Genomic DNA, 24,772 nt, shown 5'->3' on the forward strand with positions numbered 1-24,772 from the left:
GGTTTTGTTGGGTTCTCTTTCTTGCAGAGACAAACATCCGTGTTCAGATTTTAGTGAGGGCATTGTTTTCTCTTTGATTTAGCACAGCCAGGAGTTATTCCATTATACCCAGACTTGTCTATTTACTCTCTAAAGCATGTTCCTTTTATTTACTCCTCCAGAGCTGCCTGTTTAATCCAATCTCTTTTCCACTGAATTACACTAGCACAATAACACAGGCCAAAGAGGTTCAGCCTGGGTCACGGGTGGCAGAGGAAGGGGCTATATTCTTGTCAGATAATAACTCTAGTATTAAAAAAAACCCCATAGTATTTACTGGGACTGGTGGGTTTTATAGCTAAAAGGGAGCTACTGTTCCCAGGCAATGGTTTTGCAGCACCTATCACTGCAGAAACTAAGCAAATGAGGGTAGAGTCTAGCTCATTTCTGCAGGAAGCCTGAGGTATGGTGGAAGGTCCTGGTAAATGGGCAGTCCCTGGTTGGTCCAACCTGGGACCTCTTAGAGGAGGCAGCCCCCAGATTCACACCAAAGCTCCACATCACAACCCTGGGGTGATATTCATCTCTTTGACCTCACAGCTGTGTCTAACATGAATAACAGCACCCTGGTGAGCAGACCCTGGGGCTCAGAGCCAGCACTGCGGTGAGGGCTGCACCCTGTATCGCCAGCATCTTTCTTCCTTCTGGCCTTGGGTTACAAACAGGGTGACAGCCGAGGACACCCTCTTAGGTATTTATGGCACATTTCTGCTCTTTCACTAGCGCGTTACATCTGCCTTGTGTGGTGTTGCAAGATTGTCATGTTCTTCATAAGTCTTTTTTGAGAAGCAGGGGGTTTTTTTGGTGCTTCATTATTAATGTTATATCTTAACTGCTCTCCCAAGTAAACAGACACCTGCACTTTACAGAAACATGAGAAGATAAGTTCTCCAGCCTGTGGAGGTTAAGTTCTTATTTATATCTTTGATATACGATTTACTCTCTAGCCTTCTTCCCAGTGAGATACGTTGTCACCTTCTAGCAGCCCTGGATATCTGCTGCTCACCAGGACAACAGCCAGCCCTACACTGCTCCTGTTATTTTGGAAAACCAGAGCTGTGGGTTTCATAAAGGCTGGGTTAAGTAAGCAACAGATTTATCTTCGTCTAAAGATAAAAGCATTTGGCAGCAAATGTTGGCAGCCCCTCGCGTATTTCCAGGGCTCCTTAGCGTGCTTTCTGCTCTTGCTTTCACATGGGGATGGCTGTGGGGGCAGCTGCCCAACTGAAAGGGCTGTCTCACAGCACCCTAGCCTAAGTAGACCTGGTGCTACTTAGTTAAGTAGGTTAATGTTAAGTTAAGGTTAAAAGTTTAGGTGCTACTTAGTTAAGGTTAATGTTTAACCCTGCCTGTGCCTAGGGAGGGTGGGAGGGAGGATCTCCCATGTGGGCTCTAGTGTGTCATGTCCTGGTGGATTTTGTAGCCATCTTCCCTGGTCTGTGGGCAAGTGGGCAGTGTTCCACAATTCCACGGGCTTTGTCCTCCCGGTGAGAGTTTCCTCCCCACTTCAGCCTTGCCTTGTGCCCAAAGCCACCCTGTCAGTGCTGTTGGATGAAGCCATGGGCATGGCACCAGGACAAGGAGAGTCTGATGAATATTTGAGCAGCCAAAGTTCTGAGAAATCCTTCTTGAGCTGAGGGGAAGCCTTTCCAGAGGTGTCTTCCTTGCTGCAGCCCCCATGCCATGTGCCCATGGGAGCCAGCCAGTTTCCTTGTGTAGCTCATTCCCTGGCATAAATAATCATGGAATCATAGACTGGTTTGGGTTGGAAAGGACCTTAAGATCACCCAATTCCAACCCCCTGCCACGGGCAGGGACACCTTCCACTAGACCAGGTTGCTCAAAGCCCCATCCAACTTGGCCTGGAATGCCAAGGCTGAGCCATTGTGGTGTTGTAGTTGCATGGGCTGAGAGCCATCCACAAGCCAGCACCCTGCCTGCAGAATTTGCTTCAGGACCAATGCATGTCCAGGTGGAATGTCCTAGAGAAAAAGCACTGAGGAGATGGATGCATCTCCCTGCAAACCCTATTGCTGTAGCAAAGCAGCCCGACCTGGCTGGATCTGCACTTGGGGAAATAAAGGAGACTTTCTCAGCAAACCCTGGGTGAAATGAAGCTCCTGCCATTCCAGGCAGCATGGAGGAAGAGGCTCCTCATTGCCCAGCGCTCCTCTGCAAAGTTACATAGTGGTGCTGAGGTCCCACTGTCACACTTGGGACACAAGACCTCAGCCTGTGATGGCTGACCCCATCCCACTACTCACTAGGGCAGCAAAGTCCTTCCACCCCATTTCTCAGCCAGCATCCCATGCCAGCCTCTCCTATTATTTTTATTTGCATACAGATATAAAAAGCAAAGAGATTTCCTATGAGGATTTTTTCCGTATGGTTTTACGCATAGAGTAAACAAGGCATAGCTGTCGACTATATAGTTAACATATTTCTGGTAGTGTTCCCATCCAGAAAATGCAGCTGTGTTATATTCCTGATAAAGTGGAACTAATGTTCGGCTTCAGCAAGAATGTTAATAAATGAAAGACATTTCAAACAACACTGATTGAGGCTAAGTGTCATCTCCTCCCAAACCCCCTAAATACGGCTTTATTTTTCTGCAGAGTTGCAAAAACTCTGACACTGGACCTGGAAACTAGCAAATTTCTGCTCCTGGTTACACTTGTATGAGCCTGAAATGGCTTTATTGGTTTTAGTGGATTTGTCTGGTCACTGAGAACAGGGGTTGTGCTGTTGCTTGCCCCCTGCTTACAGGTTCTTCCTTCAGATAATTTCGTTTCCCTTCGTTATGGAGACCCAGACAGAAAGGGGGAGGTTGTGCTAGTACCACCTACACTGAGCCAGTGCCCCTGACATGCTGCATGTGGCTATTGCCTAATATCCTATCGCTGACAATTAAAACACAAACATATAGTCATATTTTTGGATGAAACTGTACAAACATTTCAAAACAGTTTATGCATGCAGATTTGTATGTTATCAGAGAGTGCCACACATGCACATGGAATTTATGGAAAATGCTGAGAGATTTAAAAGGAAATAGTTTGGGAAGTTGTCTTATTTTTTTGAACATAAATCCCCAAACAGTTTCCCTTAACATTCCTCACGTCTGTGCAGCAATTACTACTTGACATTTCTGGTTTTCACTCTGTCTGTTGATCTTGAGCTTTTTTTATCCCTCTTCTTTTCTTTGTTGTTTTTCACATCTCTCCTTTCATGTTTGCTACATCTGTTTGCTAAACCCAGCATCAACATGTACAGACAAACTTCCTTGCACAGGAGGATGATGTGAGGGAACAGTGAGAGGAGATTTAGGCCTTCAAAATTGTGGTTGCCTCCCCAGATGAGATGTTTAGATTCAGGGATGCATATTCAGCCTTCAGCTCTCACTACCTGGACTGAATAGCTGCTGCACAGATGAGTCTGTTGGCTTGATCAAGATTTTTTCTCACAATGATTCCAATGGCTCCAGTGGGATTATTCTTGTACTAGCCAGATGTAAAAGGAAAGCAAAATCAAATCCTTCATACATCAGTGTCAGACTGACTCCAAGAAACCAGTGTTGAGTGATAGAGAGGATAAGGGGCCTGAGGAAGGATGTGTTTATGGAGAACATTTGGAAAATTTAACTACTTGTAGTTTGAGCAAATGCTGAGTAAGGGAACTGCCTGCACACGCTTAAGAGTGGGAAAAAGCACAGAACATAAGCAAATTGCTTAAGGTGGTGCAAAGGGATGTGAGAAAGAAGAATGAGATACAATTAAAGAAAGCAGGAGTACAGTTCTTTTAGAAAGATGGCAGGCCAGTTTGCCATAAGCCTTTTATACCATAGTCCTCATCCAAATTGCTGAGCACTTTCCAGGAGAGTGGAAATGTTGTGCTGAGTATCAGAGGTGGTTTACGCCTGCTGTAGCAGTCATGGTGGTGTGGTCATTGGGTGGAAGAGAAAATTCCCAAAATCTTGTTGGGAGGCGTAATATCTTTCCTTGGATCTACTGAAAGAAGTCAGACAAAGAGCAGACAAGGCCTAGGACTTGTGTGTCCAAAACCTTCTCTATATTCTTCCATCTGTATTGCTTGCTAAAACCCCTTTCTTGTGCATACCTGTCCTGCAAGGAAGGAGAATTTTGCATGGTTTGTACTGGTTTGTTATATTAGGAGCTTTTTATATGCACTTTTGAAGGAAGGAAGCCTGTCCTGGGCAACATGGTCTAGTGTGAGGCATCCCTGCCCATGGCAGGGGGGTTGGAACTAGATCATCTTAAGGTTCTTTCCAACCCTAACTATTCTACAATTCTATGTTTCTATGTTTAAAGCTGTCACCAAAGGAATATTGGTCTACACTTCCCAGGGCTGCCCTGGGATGCTCTGGCTCTCCTGCACAAGCGAGCTTTTCCTTTGAGAGTTCAGCTTAGCCTGGAGAGAGGAGTTGTCCTTTGCTGTAATCCATCTTGGACACCTGAACTAATCTGTTGAGCAGTGTGTTGTGGACACTGAGACCTTGAACTTCATTTGGCAGCTCCTGAGAAGGCAGCGTGAGGGACTCGTGCTGCTCCTCCTGGGCTGGCATTCCCCGCGTGCTGCCCGTACCCTGCTCAAGGCTGTCACGTTTCCCTGGTGCCAGGGAGCACTGACACAGTGTGCCTAACCTGGCCAAGAGACGTAGGGTCTCCCGGCCAACTGGGGATGGTGGAAAGCATTTCCTGCAGATGCCATCATGTGCAAATTTAGCTTCAATGAGAAATCCAAGCACATTCTCCGGGCACAGTGAGGCTGGGCAGTTCATGTGTGGCTGGTCCTCGGGGGAAATGCTGGGAACCCTCTCCTGGTGGTACTTCAGAGAAGGGTCATTCATGCCTGCAAAAAGCCCTGACAGGTCCAGTCCAAGGGCCATGGGGCAGTGGGACCTTCCCCACATTCCGCACAGAACCCAAGGTTTGGTTGACAGGACATTTAACCCTGTTACCGTCTTTTCTTCTCTGCCTGACAATGGCATTCCTGCTTCAGGTATAAATGTTAACCTTATGCATATGATGAACTATTTGTTTCTTTGCAACACTGCTTAGAGCAAAGCATAGTCTAAGGGAATACATGTGTATGTGGGGAGAAGAAATGCCATTTTTGATCAAGAAAAACCTACAGATTTCAGGTTCATCTTTCCATCTGACCATACCTCCTCTCTGAATATTACCTGGGTTGTAGCTAGGTCTTGGTTACCACAGATAGGGGAGATGGTGATTCAACTCTCACAAAACACCGATTTCTCTGAAAATTACAGTTTCAGCTTTAACTACAGATCCAAGTGGATCAGTGACTCTGGTGGTATGCAGGTGGAAAGGTGTGTGTTGTGCTCCTTGTCTGCCTGGCCATGACATTTTCTGTTCTGTCTTGTCCCATGCCACATGCTTTATCAGAGCTGATCCACCCAGGGAAATCTGCCGCATTAATCATGCTATTTACCTTTTCTGCATGTCCAGCATGATCCCCTCATCCTAGATGGATGCTCAGGCTGACCCCACGTGGCTGCTCCCATTTGGTAACACGAGGAGGGCTGCATAAACGGGAGAATGTGCCTAATCCTGGCCGTGCCCTTCCATCACCTTCACATGCTCCGTCAGCTGCGCCCAACCACCCGGTCCTGCACACCCTCTGCTCCGGTGGCATGTCCCTATGGACCCGTGCCATGGGGCCTCGTGCTCCTGCAAGGCACCGCTGCCAACCCAAGTCACTTGGATGGCCTCAGCCCTCGGTGTGATGGGGGAATTCAACCACCTGCAGTTTGAAAAGAATCAGTGAAACAGGTTAGGAATTACAGCTTGGAGGTGTTGTGTCTGCCAGGTCTTCTGTAAAAGGCAAATTAATCAAGATGGAAGGGAGAAAATAGGGAAAAATTGAGTTCTGTCATGATGGAGGTGAGCAGCTCCTGGGAGAAAAGAGGTAAGAAAGCTGGAAACAATCCAAGTGGTGGTTTCAGAGACATGAGGAAAGTCATTCTGGGGATGGATGCTCACTAGACCATTACAGCTACGCAAAACCTGAAAAGCTATGGTCTGGAAACAGGGCTTTGGGGACAAGTGGGATACAAATGGACTGCTAGGCTCCTTCTCAGGCCACGTGGAGACATGTACTTGGTTGCTTAGCATTCCGTTTTGTTTGTCAGCTCCAGAAAGCTGTTTTCCCACAGCCTTGTCTCAGGACCGTGGGGTGCAGGAGCAAAACAGGGCTGTTGACTTTCAGACTACTCAATCATCCTGCACATTACAGCCAGCCCGGTAAAAACACAGCTCTGCATGTTTCCTTATTTAGGTAGAAGTGTTAGGAAAGCAGCATGAGATTTAGTTTCTGATAAACTAGGAGCCGTTTCAGGAATATTAATTGTTTTTGTTGTATCAATGTTTTACAGTTATTCCTCCGCTGCGGTATTGGGAATTAGATGAAGTCCACAGCATGGTTTTGGATTGTCATGCACTCCTAAGCCCCAGCATAAAAAGTAATTGTGCTGACATTTTGGAGTCAGTAGGGGTTATTTTCTGGTTATTTTAGCCTGGGGTATGGAAGCTGTGGGCTCCGTTCCCTGCCCCATGTAATCCCTTTGCAACATCACTTGGAGTCAGATTCCTAAAGAGGTTCTCGATGTCTAAAGACAGGGGTTTAAGGGGGATCTGAAGGTGTACAGGCACCTGGATGCTTTTGAAAATTCTGTGTGCCACCTCTGTAATCCTCCATCTCCCAGAACTTCCCACTGGTGAAAGGCTGCAGGAGGGATTTTGCTGCTTTATTTGGAGGAGAAAAGCCCACAGTCTGGGAGATGTTGGAGCCTACAAAGGCACACGTGGGATTTTCAGTATGTAAGTGAGAATGGAAGGAATGGATCCATCAGAGGACATTTATCTGCTATGTCCAATCTGAGTTGGATGCTTGATGCTGTGCTTGGGCACAGCCTGGGTTGGAAGATGGTCTCTTCTTCCAGACTGGAACTGATTCAGGTCCAGACAGTTCACCCCAGTCTCTCGACAGTCTGTGATAAGAAAGCCATGGTCTATGTGGGAATTAAACCTCGATCTCTGTGCATGACCCAGAAAAACAAGGCAAAGAGTAGGAGCTCTTCAGTCAGGCCCCTCTAACATGGTGGGAAGCCCACCCACGACGGGCCAGTGTCTTGCATCTGAGCCAGAACTGAGGCTGCTTTCGACTGCAGTCCTCATGGGAACGGAAGGTTGTGTAAACAGTTTTAGGGCTGGATCACCTGGATGGAAATGTCCTTGAGACAAAGTCCTTGATTCCTTTGCTGAGAAATGGCTGGGAAACGTTTCACATGCCATCCCTCGAGATGCAGCGTGCGGTCGAGCTCTCATTCTGGCGCAAGTTGGGAGTGATTTTATCAGAATCCATGGCATGAATATGACCATGTAGGTCAAGTCCTGAAGGTTTGCCTCAGTCAACACTGTCTTTGAAGTCAATGAGGCTGAAGTTATTGGCTGGTTGGAGGAGTAGTCCGTCTGGGATTTCTTAGATGAATTAACTTTAATGTTAAAAATGATGATATAAATATGTAAAATATCAAAACAGTATGGTCAGCTGCTTTGTTCGTTTCTGGTTCAGGGGATTTGTATGTTTAGTCTTGAATGTTTTTTCACATTGATTTTGTATATCAAGATTTAATGCTGTCAGGAAACACTGAGTAAAAATATTTAGTAATAATAATAATAACAGAGGGTGTGATTTCATAATCCTAACAAAACAGATAAGATGGATGTTCAAACTACTTCTTGGCTTGGGTTTAGGGGTTCTCCTGGTGCCTATCAGTATTGTGACAGCTTAATTTTCAAGGAGGCCTTAATGCTGGAGCATATCACATAAGAGATCTAATAAACAACAGCATCAGCAGTAACAACATTATACAAAAGCACAGCTATTGAGGCAGCATTTTATTCTTGTCATTTGTTTAGTCTGTTTGGTGAATTCTGCCAGGTTGATTTTTACCCTTTGAAGAGAGTAATTCGCTGCATCAGCCGAGTCCTGTTTGGAAGTAAATAATAAATAATAGTAACAGTTAATCTATACGGAGCAGACGCCTCCACAGTTTATTTTCCAGTTGGTTTAGTTTAGCTCAGTCCCGTCTCTTTCTGGCACGATTTGCATCCAGGCCGAGAGATCAAAACGACCCCAGCGATGGGTTTCAAGGAGGGAGGAGGGGGTCTCCTCGCGTTGGGAATAGGAGCGGTTTAGACGGGGGGATGTCTCCACCGCCGCTGAGGTTACGGTGTGCTCCAGAGGGTGCGGGGTGGGAAGGGATGCTCTGGGGTATAGTGGGGCTCAGGGCCGGCACCGCGAGGTACCAGGAGCTCTCGGCCGCCGCGGAGCGCACAGGGCAGGGATCTGCGGGCAGCCACGCTTCCCCCCGCCCCGGCGCCGGTGCCGCGAAGGGTTAAGGGGAGCGGCGGCTCGGCGCGGGCCGCCGGGGATGGGCGGGAGCTCTCGGGGATTGGTGCGAAGTTTGGAGCGGGGCGGCACCGCACCGCCCTCCGCCGCAGCTCGGCCCCCACAGCCACAAAGCCCTGCAGGGAAAGTGGCTTTATCGCTTGTTTCTCTCGCCCCGGCTCTTCCCCCCCCCTCCCCTTCCCCAACCCCCCCTTTCCCTCCCCTTCCCCAGCCCCTTTCCCCTCCTCCCCTCGCTCCTTAAACGGGATTCCGGCTGGGCGAGCCGCAGGACGGCATCACCGGGCATCCCGCGGCGGCGGATCTGTCAGGTCCCCGCTGTCCCTCCCCGCACACACACGCTCAGCCCGACCTGGAAAACAGGAAAAATAATTTACAAGGTCCCCCCCTACCTTTTCCCTGAGCTCCTCGTCCCAGTGGAAAACATCGCCCCTGGGGCGAAGGGGGGTGGTTGGTAAAAAGCCGGTGGGGAACGGTGGGAGCCGCCCCGTGGGGAGGGCACCCCCGAAAGGCAGCGGGCAGCCCCTTCCCGCCCCCCTTGAAGGGGGGGGATGAGGTAGAGGCCGGCGGCGGAGCGCCCCGCCGGGCGCCGTGGCCGCGGAGGCATGAGACGGCGAGCGGCGGTGATGGGCGCCAGCAGCGCACGGTGCTAGAGCCCCGCAGCAGCCAAGGTAAGTGCCTCCCCAACCCGGCCGGGAGACCCCTGCCTGGGTCGTGGAGACCCTAACGCAGAGCTGGAGGGTGTCCCCCCCCCCCCCCCCCCATAACCCCCTTCCCCGACCCGAATATCCCGTTACCGGCCGCCGCAGGGCTGAGCCGCGCTGCGCCCCGGGTGCTGCCTCAGGGGGAGCCCCCGCCGCCCGCCCGCCGACTCCTCTGTGCCGGCTCCGCGCTGCAAGCGGAGAAGCTGGTGGCAAAGCGTCCGTGTTTGCTTTGCTGGATGCTGTACGAGGGTTGTTGTGTGTCCTGGGGGCACGGAGTGTTTAAACCGGGGAGTTTACAAGGGTGAGGAATTCAGACAGTGTTTAGAGAGTGAGAGTTTTAGGAGGAGAACAAGGTGTAATTAATGTAAAACCTGATCTACCTCGGGTTCGCGTATCGCAGCGAAGGCATCTTCAAGAAGCCGGGTAATTAAGTGCGGTTTTGCTTTGGGACGCACCTCTGGAGCACACGGAAACAAGTGGGATTTGAGGGGGGGGAGGAAGAGGAAAGGGAAAATCGGTGTTGCTCAGAGAAGTTGCGGAGCGGAGGAAGGCGCGTACCCAGAGCGGAGCCTGTCTGAGGGGCACTGAAGCAGCAACACAAAGTTTTCTGGGCTGCTGACGGGAGAGGTAATATTCCTCCTCCCCCTTCCCTAAGTTCCTCCGCAAATTGTTAACCTGAAATCTTGTTTTATGGCCACTTGCTAGCGTTTTGTTTGCCTTCCAGACTGGTTCTGTACAGGATACCAAAGAATTATGCATTAACTGTAAACTTAGAGGAGCTTACTGGCCTCAGTGGGTTCTTGATTTATATCAGGTTAAAGCAAAGAGGAGGGCAAAGTTTTACTTGCTGAGCGCCAAGGAATGAATTACAAGTACGTTGCTCTTTCGTTCCCTGTTTCTGCTCTTAGATCTTCGCGATAGGTTTTGAAACTCTGCAAAGTTTTGAGTAGTTTGGGGTTTTCTACCCCCAGTAATTATTTTGCTCTCCCTTTCTCTTGCTTCCAGGTCTGAGAGGACGGTAGCCTGTACGATACGGAGGGATCTGGTTTTCAAAATGGAATTGCAGTTCGCGCTCCTTTTTGCAGGGATAATCGCGTTCTCGGACTCAGCCAGAGGTAAGGAGCCCGCGCTCTGTGACTCGCACCCTTCCCTCTGCTTTGTTGGGATTAAGCTCCAAAAACACTCGTGGTGCCCTCGGAGGGACCCCGTAAGGGAGCTGCTGTCGGCGTGAACTCTGCACGTTGCTTATCTGGGCCATTGGTTTGGATGGAGCATGGTCGCTCTGGGTTTGCTGAGGTCTCATAGGTGCAGGTGAACTTCCAGGGGCTTTTCTTGTGCATGTGTAAAAAACTACATAGACAATTTTAAAGAAAAGCAACTGCATTCCTCTGTGGATCAGAAATACCTCTCCCCTCCCGTAATCCCTCCAGCCTCTGCCCTGTATATTCCCACTCGCAAACTAAACAAACACATCCATTAACTTCCTCGGTGACAGACAAATGACAGTTCCCAACAGCGAGAGCGTGTTTTAACGCTGGGGCTCCAGCAGTTGATCAGATTTCAATAAACAGGTTACCCTACTAGAGGCAAATTGAAGTACATTGACCTGGGAGTGACAGGGGGGTAGAAAAAGTGAAGTTTCTTTATGGGAAGGTGCTTTAAGCAAAGCTCTGGGATCAGAGTGGATGGAGTGGTGGCTTTTCCTCTGCTCTTGCCTGTGTTGTACCTTGGTGGGTGCTGTCCTTGGAAAGCCTGAATGAGAAACCATGCGTTCAGCGCTGGTCACAAAGGAGGGGCTGCATTGTTCCAGGAGAATGGGGTATGGCTTTAGGATGCAGATTGCTCCAGCTGCAATTCCCAACAGTATCAGAGTTGCATGAATTGTTGAAAGACCTTTAAATCACCCAGCGCCATGGAGCTGCGAATTAAAAGGTTTAAACTTGCCCTTTGCTTGGGCAGTAACTTGCCAAAAATAAACCTTGGGGGTGAGGGTAGGAAAGGAGAGGGGGAGCGTTACTCTAAAACCCTAAAGTTTGGTTAGTATGCTGCTTTTTTTTCCTTCTTGGCATTGGCTCCCAAGCAAATATTTTATGGAGGCAAAAGCGCTATAAAACGATTCGGCTGGAAGCTGAATGAAAAAGAAAACAGTATATAGGGTGTAAGTTCTGCAAGCCTGAATTCCAGGCAGGGTTTACAATGGAGACTCAGTTTAAGTTGTAGGCAATGGGCAGCAGTGTATGAATTAAGATGACCTCATGGATGTATATTATTGCAATGGACCTGAGAAGTTGGTGGAGTTCCGGAAAAGATCTGAAGTGGGCAGGAGAAGACAAAAAGATTTTTGTCTCTGTTGTGAGAGGAGTATCGGCTGCTTTCCTGGCTGACCCTGTTTCAATTTGGTTTGCACTTGTCTTGCTCCAACTCTTTTATTGCCCCTGGAAAATGAAGTGCTGTGGGCTGCTGTTGTGGGAAGATGCGACAGAAAACTAACAGCCGTAATTTCAGGACATCATCTTTTTTCCTATGGAAAGGTCTTTTTAATTTAACTTTGATAGGATCATATTGGCAAATGGCTTATTTGAACTCTTTTCAGAGCTGGAAAAAATCTTTCCTACAAGTGGATGGAGACATGATCCTGGTTATTTAAAATGATGTAGAAATAGAGTTTAAAAACCAGTATAGAAATAAAGTTTAAAACCCATGAAAACTGTCATTCATTCACGTGCCGGTATCAAAAGAGAGGAAATAAAGAAGAAAAAAGGGTCATTGCTGTAAAAATGTAGACAAAATCCTAACATTTAGACCTTGCTTTGGACCTTCTTAAGGTTGAGAGCATTTCCGATAGCGGAGGACGTAGACGGACGATCAAACTTGTAAGTGAGCAGAGGTGAGGCACTCTCCAGCACGTTACAGCCTTACTTTGTGCTGTCGAATATCCCCAATAATTAGATATTTACATTGGGATGATTTCAGGTTCTTGGAAAAACGTGCTGGGTTGTTAACATGCCTGCAGATTTTTTCCGCATGTCTCATACGGTGGGTTCGGCCGCTGGAGATGTATAAATGTTACCTGCTTCAGTTGCTCGGGTTTTATAGACAGTCCATGGGCCAAATCCCAGCCTGAGGTCGTGAGGCTTTCCTCTGGAGGAAGAAGGGCTCTTTGTTTTTGGCCAAACAGCTTTTAATACCTGTGTCCTGATTGCAAATGAGATGTGTGTGGCCCAAAGCGGTGCCAACGCCTCCTGATCTGAGCTGTCAGAAGTTAAATAGGTGCTCGCTGGCTTGCCATCAAGGGAGGAAGGTGGCTGAGGAGGCTCTCAGTGAAAGTGCTGGTCCTTATCTTGTACTCATATTAGGCAAAAGTACCTTGTGCTGGAGTTAGGATGTTAAAGTGGAGCCGGCTGATGGCGTGCTGGTGTTGGGGAAGGGCTGTACCATAGTGCATTTGCACAAGGGGGCAGAGCGAAGTTGCCCACGCGCTCCGGCTTTGCTATTTCCTGACAGTTGAGTGCTCAGCTGCAATCTTGCATTAAATGTTATGTTGTATTATTTTTACATCTTCATTTAGGTGATGCCTTTTAAGGCAAAGGGCACCGCAGAGATAAGTGATTGGGCTAATGCGGCATCCTGGGTTTTTTCCTTCCTTCCCAACAAATGGGGATGTTTTTCCAGGTTCAGAGCTGTGCCTATCAGCTCTGTTCCTTCTTGTGACCTGATGTGTCACACCACACAAGTGTACAAAACACTTCAAGAAAGGGGATTTCTTAGCAAACCAAGACAAACTCTTTAGAAAGAGGCAATGCATTCAAAGTAACCACACGAAATAGAGAGCAGGTCTGATTTTAGAGGTCCAGGTGCAGAACTTGCTCTGTCTGGGAGGATGAAGGAGGAGATAGCTCTGGCTAAGTTTGAACCAGTGCTTTCAGGGCTGAAATTTAAAGACTTTGGCTAAGGGCTTGTCTACACCTGCAAATGCAATGGAATAACTCTTCCAAAAACCTTAATCTGGAATAATTCCTCAGTGACCAATGTTATTCTAGGCTAAGGATCTCCTGTTGAGAGCCAGTACCAAAGAAGTCTTCCTCAGGAGCTATTTTGGTAGATATCCAAGCCCCTTCTTTCCCTTGGGGATGAAGAGAAGAATTTTCGTGTGCTTAAAATCCACTCTTTGAGAACAAAACCTGCATGATGTGGTTTTCTAAAGGTGACTATGCCTTCGGCTGACAGCCAAGGCGTAGGGTGGCAGCTTCAGCCCAGTTGCCAGCTGCACCGGATAGTGTTGGCCCTCAACCCAAGATAATAGTGAATGTCCGGTGGCTCGTCCTTCATGTCACTCCATTCCTGTTCTCTCCAAGCAGCCCTATACTGGGCATAAAAGTCCTCAGCGTCCTGCCCTGGGCCCTCCTCTGCGGGGGTGAATGCCATCTTGGCTCACTAACCTTTAGTGACTATGTCCTGCAGCAATGTAGCTCCTACCACTCCACACCTCCGGTCGGATACAGGTAATACAATCTGATATTTTCCTGCCCATATTATCTCAGTGACACACAACGCAATATTTGTTCCAAATCTGTCAAGTTGCCATCGTATTCACGTTGGTGACCGTATACGGTAACATTGGGATGTGCTTGGCTTGGTCCCGTGGCTTAAACAAGATTTCATATGGTATGTTCAGAAGTTTTTGGTAAGAGCAGTAACTCCTCTTAGCGAGTAAACTGATATTCTGCTGGAAAGTAATTAGTTTGGATGTTGATTTCGTTTTAGGTGCATTGCGTAGGGAGGGGAAGAATGGGACCTTAATTGCTTTGTGCTCTGGCACTTCTCTATGAAACACTTGGCTTGCAAACCTGGTTGATGCCTGCTATACAGGGACTTTGCTGATGGGGCCACCTCAGAATTCAATGGTTTCATGCAGAAATAATGTTATGTGCCATTTTTGTTTCTCTGAATGGGAATAGGATGTGAGAAGGTTCTTGTTATTTCATGGAAGATGAGTTCTTCATTCTGGTGAACATATTTACCAGTCTGTAACTTTGGGGTTTATAAAAGTGAATGGTGTTAAGTGTGGAAAAGATAAATAATGACAATATGAGCGTGAGGGTTTTTGGCTTCTGTTTTACTCCTTGGGTGGTTGTTACCAAATATAACTATTAGGTAATTTCTAGCTTGCGAAAGAGAAGCATGTTCAGATCGAACAGCCTGATTCAGGCTTTATGTAATTCACTGCACATCTTCCGGTTAAGTTTGGGGCATTTTTTGAATGGTGCTCTTTGGGAACTTGCTCATGAATAATCTGCCAGCATGACTTGTACCTAGAGTCAACATGACAACCTAAGAAAATCCTGCTTGTTTTTTTAAACCCCGGTTCCTCCCTTCTTCCGTCGTCCACTTTAAATTGTGGCTGAGTTTAAACATAAAATACAGCGTGCGTCATACTGGAAAATGAGGGTTGATTTTATTTTATTATTCTATTAGCAATATTACAAAACTCAGCAAATTGCTCAAATAGATTTAGATTTTCCTTAAAGTTTTTGTAAGTTTGTTTTCCAAGTCCATATGTTGCTTTGACAGTCATTAAAAGACACAAATAGCAGATTAAAATACGTCTTTCCTGTGATGAACTTGTACGCAGCAAAGGCTAGACTCCAAAGTCTGACTCTTAGCCACAGAAGAAACTTTCATGTGCCATGTGGTGGTGCTTGAGGAATTACAGGAAAATGGTTCTTTCAGGAAGAAAAAGTCATTCAAATTTAAAAAGCCAAAGTGACACTTGCTAGCAAGGAGGAACTCACTTTTCAAGGTTTGGGATCACTGGTACTGATTTATTAACTAACGATGAAGTTTGTAATCTGGCGTGAATTGCCTGATAGAGCTGATCTTTTCCAGTGACCCACCTGATAATTCATTTTTGAGCGACAGGCAGCACTGGTACATCTGGGTGCAGAATACTCTTTCCGGAATAGTGTTGATGCAGTGGAGATGGTCACTGTCTGCCTAGTTTGAATTTAAACAAAAACACCCCAACAACCTTTAGTCACAGCTTTATTTATTCAGTGGGAGTAGAACCAGTGGAGCTTTCCAATTTTCCTGAGCCTTGAAGCTTCTACTTGTGTCTGCACTGACTTGTAAAATCATGCTGCTCAAAGGGTCTATGCAAATGTATCCCAATGTTACAGGAGTAGGTGGAAATGCTTCTTTCTCCCCTTTCTTTTATTAACCTGCTCATTTTGCCTTGTTTCAAGGAGTTTGTCTTTTGTCTGACCTCTTCCTGTCTTTTCTGGTGGGCTGATCAAGCTGAAATGCATTTGATCTTGTTTTGAATGTTAAATTCGGATTTCTGTTCCTTTCCTTGTTCTCTGTAATCAGCCTTGACTTGGTGCTTTCTCTAGTAATAACGCCACCCATATGTACTTAGCTGTATTGACCATCCCTAATTTTTTGCACCAAGGTGGAACAGCTAGATGATCTTAAGGTCCTTTCCAACCCTAACTATTCTATGATTCTATAAAAGGGACTTCTTTGATGAGTAGAGCCAGTGTGAATGTAGAAGTTGCAAATACCTCTGTCTGATGCAAGCCTGTTGAGTCTGGTAGCTGTGGTACTAAGGTAAGAGCACAACATTTCCAAAAGTAAGCTTGAATAATCCGATCCTGCTGCCCTGATGTCATATGGGATATGCAGATGCAGCCCACGCCAGTTTTAACAGGTTAGGACCTGATACAGAGTGTTGGTGCCATGACTCCTACTCACTCCCATGGGCTTCGGATCCATCCCTGAAGGATGACTTACACAGATTATTTGTGATATCGACCTCTCTGTGGATCCCCCATGTACAACAGCAGGACAGATGTGGGCTAAGCGCTGTATTTTGGATCCTGCTGTTTGCCTGCTTGACCAGACAGCTTGGATTCCATATTCCTATTCCAGAAACACATTGCTTCTGCCCACTGTGAGCTCTGGCTGGTGCACTGCCAGGGCTAAAGCAGCTTGGAAACTCATTGCTTTAACTGCAAGAGGGGTTTATCCCCAAAGAAAGGGTCCCGTTCTTCTGGCAGTGTTGCTAGGTGTGGAGGGGCTGAAGACCGGCCTGAGTGTTACTTAGCAAGTTAATATATGCTGTTTGTTGCTGAATCCATTCACATCTCTGATTTTCCCCTTATTTTTTTTCCTCCCCTTCCTAGTCAAATAAACACGGGCTGCATAGAGCTTGGTTGGTTGCCCTGATTACACAGTCTCCCCATTGTATCGCGGTAGAAACACAGTATCCAGCAGCGCTGTGAATAACTTAACGTTTTTATTTCATCCCGACCACTCCAATATTCAGGGAGAAATTCAGCCAATAACTCCAGGCTGCTAGTTCCATTAAGTGTTCAAACTTAATTTTGAGCTTCACTAAGGGAAGAAAAATGTAAATTGGGAACAGAGGCTTCTCAGAGCAGGTTAATGTTTCTCAGGATCGCTGCGCCTCTATTCTTAGCCTCTCCGCGAGCGGCTTCCAGCTTGATGGGACCCAAAATCATTTCTCCTTATGTCTGGTTAATTTATTTTATGAAAGATTTACACAATATTGGGTATTCTGTTGAGTGACTGAGAAGTGAGTAATGCAGGCGGTGTCATACCCTGGATGCCACTTGGGGTGGTGGTGACTTTGGTGGGTATTTTAGGAGCTGTCAGTATTTGTGCATGTTAGATCAAACCACAGGAACAGCAGACAAATGCAGAAATGTGGACTTCATTTGTGCAATAGGCATTTTTTTAAGCTCATATACTTGCTGGGTTTGCTCGCACATGCCCACTGAACTGATGACTGTGTGGTGCTGGAGTTGGGCAAACTCTTCCTGGCAATTGCGGGCTTGCTAATTCTGCCCAGAACAAGATATTCTGGAGAGGAGAAAAAAGCTGGAGGAGGGCATGGATGGAAATGGAAGCATTAACCAACCTCCAAGAGAAAATTTAGGCTGGATTAGTATTGCTGCTCTTGAGACCTGGTGCAGCCAAGCCTTGGGAGAGGATCTGGAGTGGGCAGTGTGTGTGCTCTGAGGAGGAGGTTAGGATGCAGCTTTTCCAAATCTGGGCTGTGTTTCTGTTTTCAACCATGTCGTCCCTGATGTCCCCACGTATAGGTATGATGCTTAACTAGCTTTGAGTAGAAGCATTCTATTGTAAAATGGGAAGGGGGGTTCATTGTAGTAGCTAGTATTTTACTATTGCCTTGTATGGATTTAAATCTTCCTTTTTATAGACAGAAGTGAGGACAAATCAGCCCCAAAGGAGGAACAAAGGACAGTTACTCAGCCGCACTAGCCTCCTACAGCTGAACAAGCCAAACTACTGGCGTTAGGCTGCTGCAGACGCTGGAGCAATGTGATCTGGTTTCTTTTCCTCTTTTTTCTTCTCAACTAACAGATTTATGTGAGTTGGAGTACTTGAGGAAGCTATTTTTTCTCAGGGGTTCTTCTCACCTAAATGTATGTGTTAACACTGGTTAAGCAATGACAGTGTCAATAAATGTCAGACAAGTTACAGGTGTATGAACTGCATGCCAAGGATGAAGGGTTAATGAATAACAGGATAAACCTCTGGATGTTGTGGAACATCTCCCCTGCGATACTGCAGACTCTGTGGAAGGAAGAGCGCTTGTTTGGCATTGACCAGTCAATGTAAAACTGGTGGCTAAAACTCCTTCAGAGTGTGGACAACCTTCCAAGAGAGGACGCTGTAGCCATCTCACTTACTTTCTGGGTGGATCAGTGTCTCGTTAGCCAGACAAGTAATATTAGGAAGTGTTTAATGTATTCTGGAGCAGTTTAAAGTGGAAAACTGGGAGAAGAGTTGCCAGTTCCACCAGCATATGGAGATCAGGCTCTGTGCTCTGATAAGTTGTTTCATATTTTAATATTCCGGGTTGGATATTGCTCTCCATTATAAAGGTGATACTAGTCCCTTTAGGTTCAGTGAGTTGTGGATGAGTAGCTGTAAGAAGGATTTAAATCTATAACCTCACCAGAGAGCAGAAACTGGGGCCTTGTAAAACTAGGCTGTGTTTCAGTTCTGTATAGCATGGCACCAAGCCACAGGAGGGTTCATCATGATCTGCAACAGTTAATATAAAACTAGATTAACAAATGAGAGCTGATGAGTATCTTTCCTCCTCCTGGTCTTCACAACCAATCAGAAATGCAGTATTGCTGGGTTTAATTTTGTTAAGGACTAATGAGAGTGGAGCTTTTGACTTAATCCTGGCCAGGGCAGGTGATTACTGTTCCTTGACAGGTTCAATTGACAAGGAATCGTAAACCCATTAGGGAGCTATTTGTATATGCAAAGGAGCTGGCTTTGGACAGTTGATTTCTAATTGCCGGATTTGTTACCTGAAAATGTTTACCACTGCTCTCAGCACACATCTATTGTTTTTGGGATACAAAGAGACACAAAGAGGTGGTTGAGGCTAGTCAGAGCCTTTTGCTCAGGGGCTGGAGGAACCACAAGGTAGGGATGGGGCAGTGTTTTATCCAGACCAGAGCAAGGTCCTGCTGGTGCCACTAAGGCGGAATATTTTTCCCGATTCCCTGCTTAGTCAAACAGGGGTAGGCCAGGGGATTTGGAGGATTTCTGTATTTTGTGGTAGTGATGTATACAGTATTATTCCTGTCGTTGGAAGTTCATTGGAAACACCAAAGTAGTCCTTTGCAGTTGGTAAAGTACTCTCAGGGTATTTAAACTGAAGTTCAGTTCAAGGCTCTTCTCCCCTGTATTCCTACTGGGACGAGGACTGTAGCTTCACTCCTAGGAATGTGGATCTGTCCCTGTTCCCCATGTTTTACTGCTAATCCCAAGGAAGAAAACAGCAAGGTGCTACTCAGAAGTAGTCACAGCAATAATTATTACTATTTGTTGAGAGTTTCCAGTGAAGAAAAATGATCTATATACAAAAAGAGCCCCACAAAATGCTGCTCAGTGAAGGCAGCGTTCCTCTTCTGGTGTCAAGAGAACAAGCTTGTCTTCCTGAAGACCACAGCCCAGCTAAATGGATTTGAGGCTTATTTTTATTTTATCCTAGAAAATCCAGTAAATCCAGTAGATTCTTTCAGTGTGGTCTTCCAAGAGTTTTTCAACTTCGCCTGACTCTCAGATTATTCCAGTGCCATTATAGACTAGGGGTCAAACAAGTTAATTCCCCGAACAGTATGCTGCCCTGTTTTCAAACTGTGCTAATCAGGGGTTTGAGTCAAAGCATGGTAGTTTGCTCAGTGAAATTATTTTCCTGTTAGAAAATTACAAATAGGCTCTGACTATTCGCATTGGCTTCAGCCACCGGGGCGCTCGCATCACATGTGGAGCAAAGCCCCCTGGGGATGTACTTGCCGTGGATCAGGGCAACAGTGGGGGCTCATTTCTCAGCTTCCAAGATTGAACTTGTGCAAATGGGCTGAAAACTTTTAAAAGGAATGAAAGAAATCATTCTGGTCACATTTGTACCTCCAGCAGGACCAAGGGAGGACTGTGTGGAGCCCATCCGAGCTGTACTGTGAATGTCCTTTCCTGAAGGAGACATTTGGTGGAGTTGTTCAGTTACCTCTCCCCCTCACCTTTTTGTAATTGACTCTTGTTTACTTTTTCCTCCTCCTTTCCCGAAGCTTATTACCACTGTTTAGGCAGAGGAAATGAATTAACATAATTTACTGGGTTTTAGAACAAGACACATTCCCTGCATGTGCGTGTACACACGCTCCCAGTCACCCTCCCAGTGCTGTGCAGAGGAGCGTGTTTACAGAGTCTGGGTCCATTTAGGGAGAACAATACCCTGATTATGGAGGGCAGCCTTTTATTCCCAGAAACCAGAAGGAACCATTCGCTTCGAGCAGCTACTGTTCCTTGAAGGTACAGGCGGTGTGAGCTGCTGGAAGAGGGAAATAAATCTGTTGTGGACACAAACCAGCAACATTGTTCTCTGCGGAAGTTGATTTAGGCGTGGGGGTGAGAAGTGGTCTTGGGGCAAACCAAATGCCAAGGTTATGATCTATCAGCATGCAGAGAGGTGTTGTGACTTTGAATTCAATTTCCAAATAATAGCTGTGAGACCTTAGAGCAGTACCTAAAGGGGCCAACAAGAAATCTGGAGAGGGGCTTTTGACAAGGACTTGTAGTGATAGGACAAGGGGGAATGGCTTTAACCTGACAGAGGGGAGATTGAGGTAAGATATGAGGCAGAAGTTTTTCTCTGTAAGCGTGTCGAGGCACTGGCACAGGGTGCCCAGAGAAGCTGCGGCTGCCCCATCCCTGGCAGTGTTCAAGGCCAGGTTGGACACAGGGGCTTGGAGCAACCTGCTCTAGTGGAAGGTGTCCCTGTCTGTGGCAGGGGGTTGGAACTGGAGGAACTTTAAGGTCCCTTCCCACCTAAACCATTCTGTGATTATTTGGTGCTTTCTGAGCTGGCAAGGTGCTGGGGAGGTTGGGTGGGAAGAAGATGGTAATTGAGCCACCGAGTGTTTCTGGATGGTCTGAGTTGGGTTGAAAGGTGCTGTTATGTGTGAAATGCTGGTCATTTCTAATTGCAGTCATGCACCTGTGCTTGGTAGATAATGCTGGAGCCGTGTCATATGGAGCATTTGCTTCACATGATATTGGGAAAGGTCAAGCACTTGATTTCTATCCTGCTAAGTTGGGTCATTAGTGGCACAAATAGGGCCCCCCCCTTTCTCAGCCCAACTGCAGCCACTCAGATCCTGGCAGTAAATGCTTCTCAGGTGTAATCTCCTGGCAACTGAAGATGACTGAACTTGACTCCATCGCTGTCCTGTCCTTGTCCTGCTCTGCTCTTGGCCTTGTAACTCCCTTGTGCTGGCATAAGAGCTTTTCTGACCTTGCTTTTGGGTGTTTTGGGGAGGTAACCTCGGCAAGAAGCCAACCTGGAAAAGAATGTGATGGATTAAATTGTTAGAGAAGCATGGCCTGAACTCGTGGGGTGTTGCAGCGTGACCATAGACAGCAAGCTCTTTCCATTCCCTATTATGGCAGGAAGGCTCATGGAGGACTGTGTGTTTATGTGAACATTTATAAAATGACCCTTTAGGAATGTAAAATGCAGCAGTGTCCACACTGCAAAATGCAGTGCCTGGGGTAGTGAATGTGAAGATTCAAAAATCAGATTTGGATCCTGATCCTTCCTCAGTGGATCCCATTGGAAGAAGAGTATATTACCATGGTAGAAGCTTCTCATCCAGCAGTGGTTTTGGCCATTCTGAGCAGGCAGTAATTATTCGTCACTGGCTTTTGCTCATGGATCTGCTCAGTTAAAGAGTAGCACTTTTGTGTATTGGGACATTACAGCTTTCACACTCTGTATCATGACAGTTTTCTGTTTGTTTCAGTGCTCCCTTGAAATTTGGCTTGCTTTATAGGGAAATGGGAACCTTCCTTCCTCTGGCCTCTGCTTTTGGCTTCTGTGGGAGAAGCATCATTCTGGGGAGCTGGGAAATAGCAAGTTAATGCTGCCCTGCTGTGGCATTGCCTGCTGCAAGGAAGGAGCTGCTCCACAAGGAGCACAGCCAGCAGCAAAGACAGGCTGCAACCAGTGCTGCTGATGTCCAGGTTCCTTCTGGTCCAGGCACAGTGTGCTTTGACTCTGGTATCAAGGTGAATGTGGCCTGAGATGGAGCCAGGTTCCCCCCAACCTTGGCTTTGTCTCTATGGGGACTCCTGAATTCTGACACCACTTCAGGGGGTTGCCAAAATAAGGCAGAGAAAAAAACCTGTGCAGAACATTCCATGCGGGAACAGAGCCAGTCGTCCGCACAGGTAAAGCTGCAGGGCTGCATTAACAACAGGCTTGTAGGGGTTTTCTGGAGGGGGATGTTTATGTTGGCCTGTGAGGTGTGGTGGGTGAATTCTGTCTGGGGATGATTGATGCATGTCTAATGTGATGAACCATGACCCTGCATCCCAGAGAAACTGTGGCTTTTCCTCATTGATCCAGTTTTTTGTAGGGAGGGGAGGTCCCGGTGCTTGTCTCAGTAGCTACGTGAAGACTGCGGGGGTTACTCCACAGGGAAGACTTAACTCTGGTGCATCCAGGAAAATCAGAACTTGGTACTAAATAATTATAGCTATCCAAAGGCAGCATGGATGTGCTTTTTTATTTAAATATCCTTTAAAATCTGCCAAATCTTCTCAGGCTTGGACGATGTGAGAGCGGCAAGCGCTGGTTCCCATGCTTGCATGGGACTTATTGCATGGACTGCAACAAGGGCAGTAAGAACAGGGCAGTAAGAACAGCTCCAGGGTCCATCCCTGAGTATTACCACGATGGATTTCTGCTGAGAGCATGAGGGTGTGCGGTGATCTGTGGAAAAATGTGAATCTTGGCAGCAGTCCCTATTTCAAAATATCTGGGAAACACTGAGCCAGGAGGTTGAAAATACATCTTTGAGGGTTCTTTCTGCAGAAGGAAAACCAGCCTTGAACTTCCATTGCGACAAGTGTTTGAGAGAAAAAATGTGCAATGCAGAATTAAAAGGGACACTGATTGAAACAACAGCAGAGAGGAATAAGGCTGAGTGAATTTTAATAGCCTCTTGATTTGGATCTTTTTGTTTGCATACTTACAGGCATTTTACCTCTGCAAGAGTAATGCAGATACTATACTAAATGCAAAAAAACCCAACCAGCAAATCCAATAACTTGCCTGAGGGAGATGAAAAATGCACCAACATAATTGGATAAGCTTTCTGCTGTATTCCAGCCTTAAAACTGGAGTAGGGCCTTCTGTCTGTGGCGTGTGTTGGAGGATGTTTTGCTATAAGATGGATATTAAGGCAGAGCTCAAGGAGGACTAAAGCATCTAAAATATTTAATACTCCTCTCGGAGAGCAGGTCAGCAAATGAGCAGTGGTTTTGGTTGGTAGGATGAACACAGTGTAAGGCAAAGTTGTTGTTAGCTGGTGTGATTTTTGTAGTATTGGAGTTCCAATTGTACCAAATTGTATCACAGCTGTTTTGTTTGTTGTGTTAAGGGCTATCAAACCCAGAATGAATGAGACAGCTACAGTCTTAAATACAAGTTACTAATAGCTCATTGTATAGAGACTTAGTTTTACTCTGGCAAAGGCTCCCTCCAAAAACCAGACCCAATGTTCAGCCAAGTTGTATTTTACCCACATAAGCATAAACCTGAGAAAGGAGCAATCCTGTATTCATCTGCAGTGCTCCGTGCAGAGCAGGCATCGCCTTGATAAGGATTTCTTGCTACTGCTACAATACTATGTTACATGACAGATAATCTTGTGCCCAAACCCTGGGCAAGTGTCCAAGGTGAAATAGGTGCAAACGTATCATTCATACACAGGCTGAAGGGCTTGCACTGTGTACCTGATGTGGTTTGTATGTGGAATCACGAGCCCAGTCATCCCCCCTCTGCTGGGTACAAACTTCATTGTTGACTTTAGGGAGAGCTGGGTGTTACAACATGCTTATTTTTTATGGAAACAACCATCCAAAGTCCTTGAATGAAAAAAAAAAAAATTTCACATATCATTGAAGCATCATTATTATTATTATTATTATTATTTATTATTCAGCAGCAGCAGCAGCAACAAGGTGTTTTCATGTGTGCTAACAACAAGGTTGATCTAGTTGAAGATGTCCCTGCTCATTGCATGGAGGTTGGACTAGATAACCTTTGAAGGTCCCTTCCAACCCAAACTATTCTATCATTCTACGATTCTAAGGTCTGACTGCTCCCAAACATTGCTCCACATCCCACTGGAGCCTACCATGGGTTTCTATTCCCTCCTGGAAAAGTGCAAAGAAAAGCCAACCTAAAATCTAGGGGAGAGGAAAAGGGTTGAGAAGGGCAAATTTTCACGCAGGCACAGAAAAAGAGGTTCTTCCAAATGATTTGGTTTCGCTTGGAAAGGCTTGTGGTGGTTGTTGAAAGGGCATTTCAGTGGAAAATGGCCAAGCAGCCCTAGGCAAAACCAACACCCTCAATTGAGAAAGATTTTTCAAACAGCAATACTGTTAAGAAGTAATTAAAGTCAAATAAAACAAGGAAAATAGTGTATGACACATCTGTTTGAATTCATCCTGGTTTGAATCCACTGAAACCCATGTAGCATAACACTGGAGACACGCAAGGGGAAGTACAAACCCGAGTACTTCAAATAATTCAGCTTTCAGTTGAAGAGAAACCAACCCACAAGATTTCAGCCTTGATGATTTTGAAGGGTAGATAGAAAATATGAGTTGCGTGCATCAACCTTGCTTAGACACCAGAAGGGAAATAAAGGAAGAACCAAAGCAAGTTTTGAATGACTCCTCTGAACCAGTCCTGTTATTTTGAAGTCTGCTTTATGATTTTTGGGTGCTATGGGTTGCAGCGCCCCTGAGAGCACTGTGGTGTGAAGGCCTGAGCCTGGTTGTGCAGACACCCTCCAAGCTTGCAGTTCCCTTTGCTTCGTTCCACTGCCTTCCCTGCAATGTTACCTCAGGCAAAACTTGGAAATAAGGAAAAAGGAAAGAAAAAAAAGGACATTTTTGGGGTCCAGCTGTGTCACTTCAAGTTTTGCTAGCTGTTGAGG

General features: G+C 46.3%; 1 protein-coding gene across 3 annotated transcripts in view; it reads left to right on the top strand.

Annotated features, from left to right (window-relative positions):
• The first annotated feature begins 8,841 nt into the window (after positions 1–8,841).
• Positions 8,842–24,772, top strand: part of FGFRL1 (fibroblast growth factor receptor like 1) — a 174,153-nt gene continuing 158,222 nt past the window's right edge. The window contains exons 1-2 of one of the 3 annotated variants that reach the window (XM_030492644.1): positions 8,842–9,161; positions 10,200–10,309. In XM_030492644.1, the coding sequence (XP_030348504.1) occupies positions 10,249–10,309 (61 nt within the window). In that variant the 5' untranslated portion in view covers positions 8,842–9,161; positions 10,200–10,248. Of the gene's footprint in view, positions 9,162–9,496; positions 9,822–10,199; positions 10,310–24,772 lie in introns of those variants that run through there. The other 2 variants (XM_030492645.1, XM_030492646.1) reach the window with 2 other exon arrangements.

Source organism: Strigops habroptila, chromosome 7 (assembly GCF_004027225.2).
Source record: "Strigops habroptila isolate Jane chromosome 7, bStrHab1.2.pri, whole genome shotgun sequence".
In the NCBI taxonomy this organism is placed as follows: domain Eukaryota; kingdom Metazoa; phylum Chordata; class Aves; order Psittaciformes; family Psittacidae; genus Strigops; species Strigops habroptila.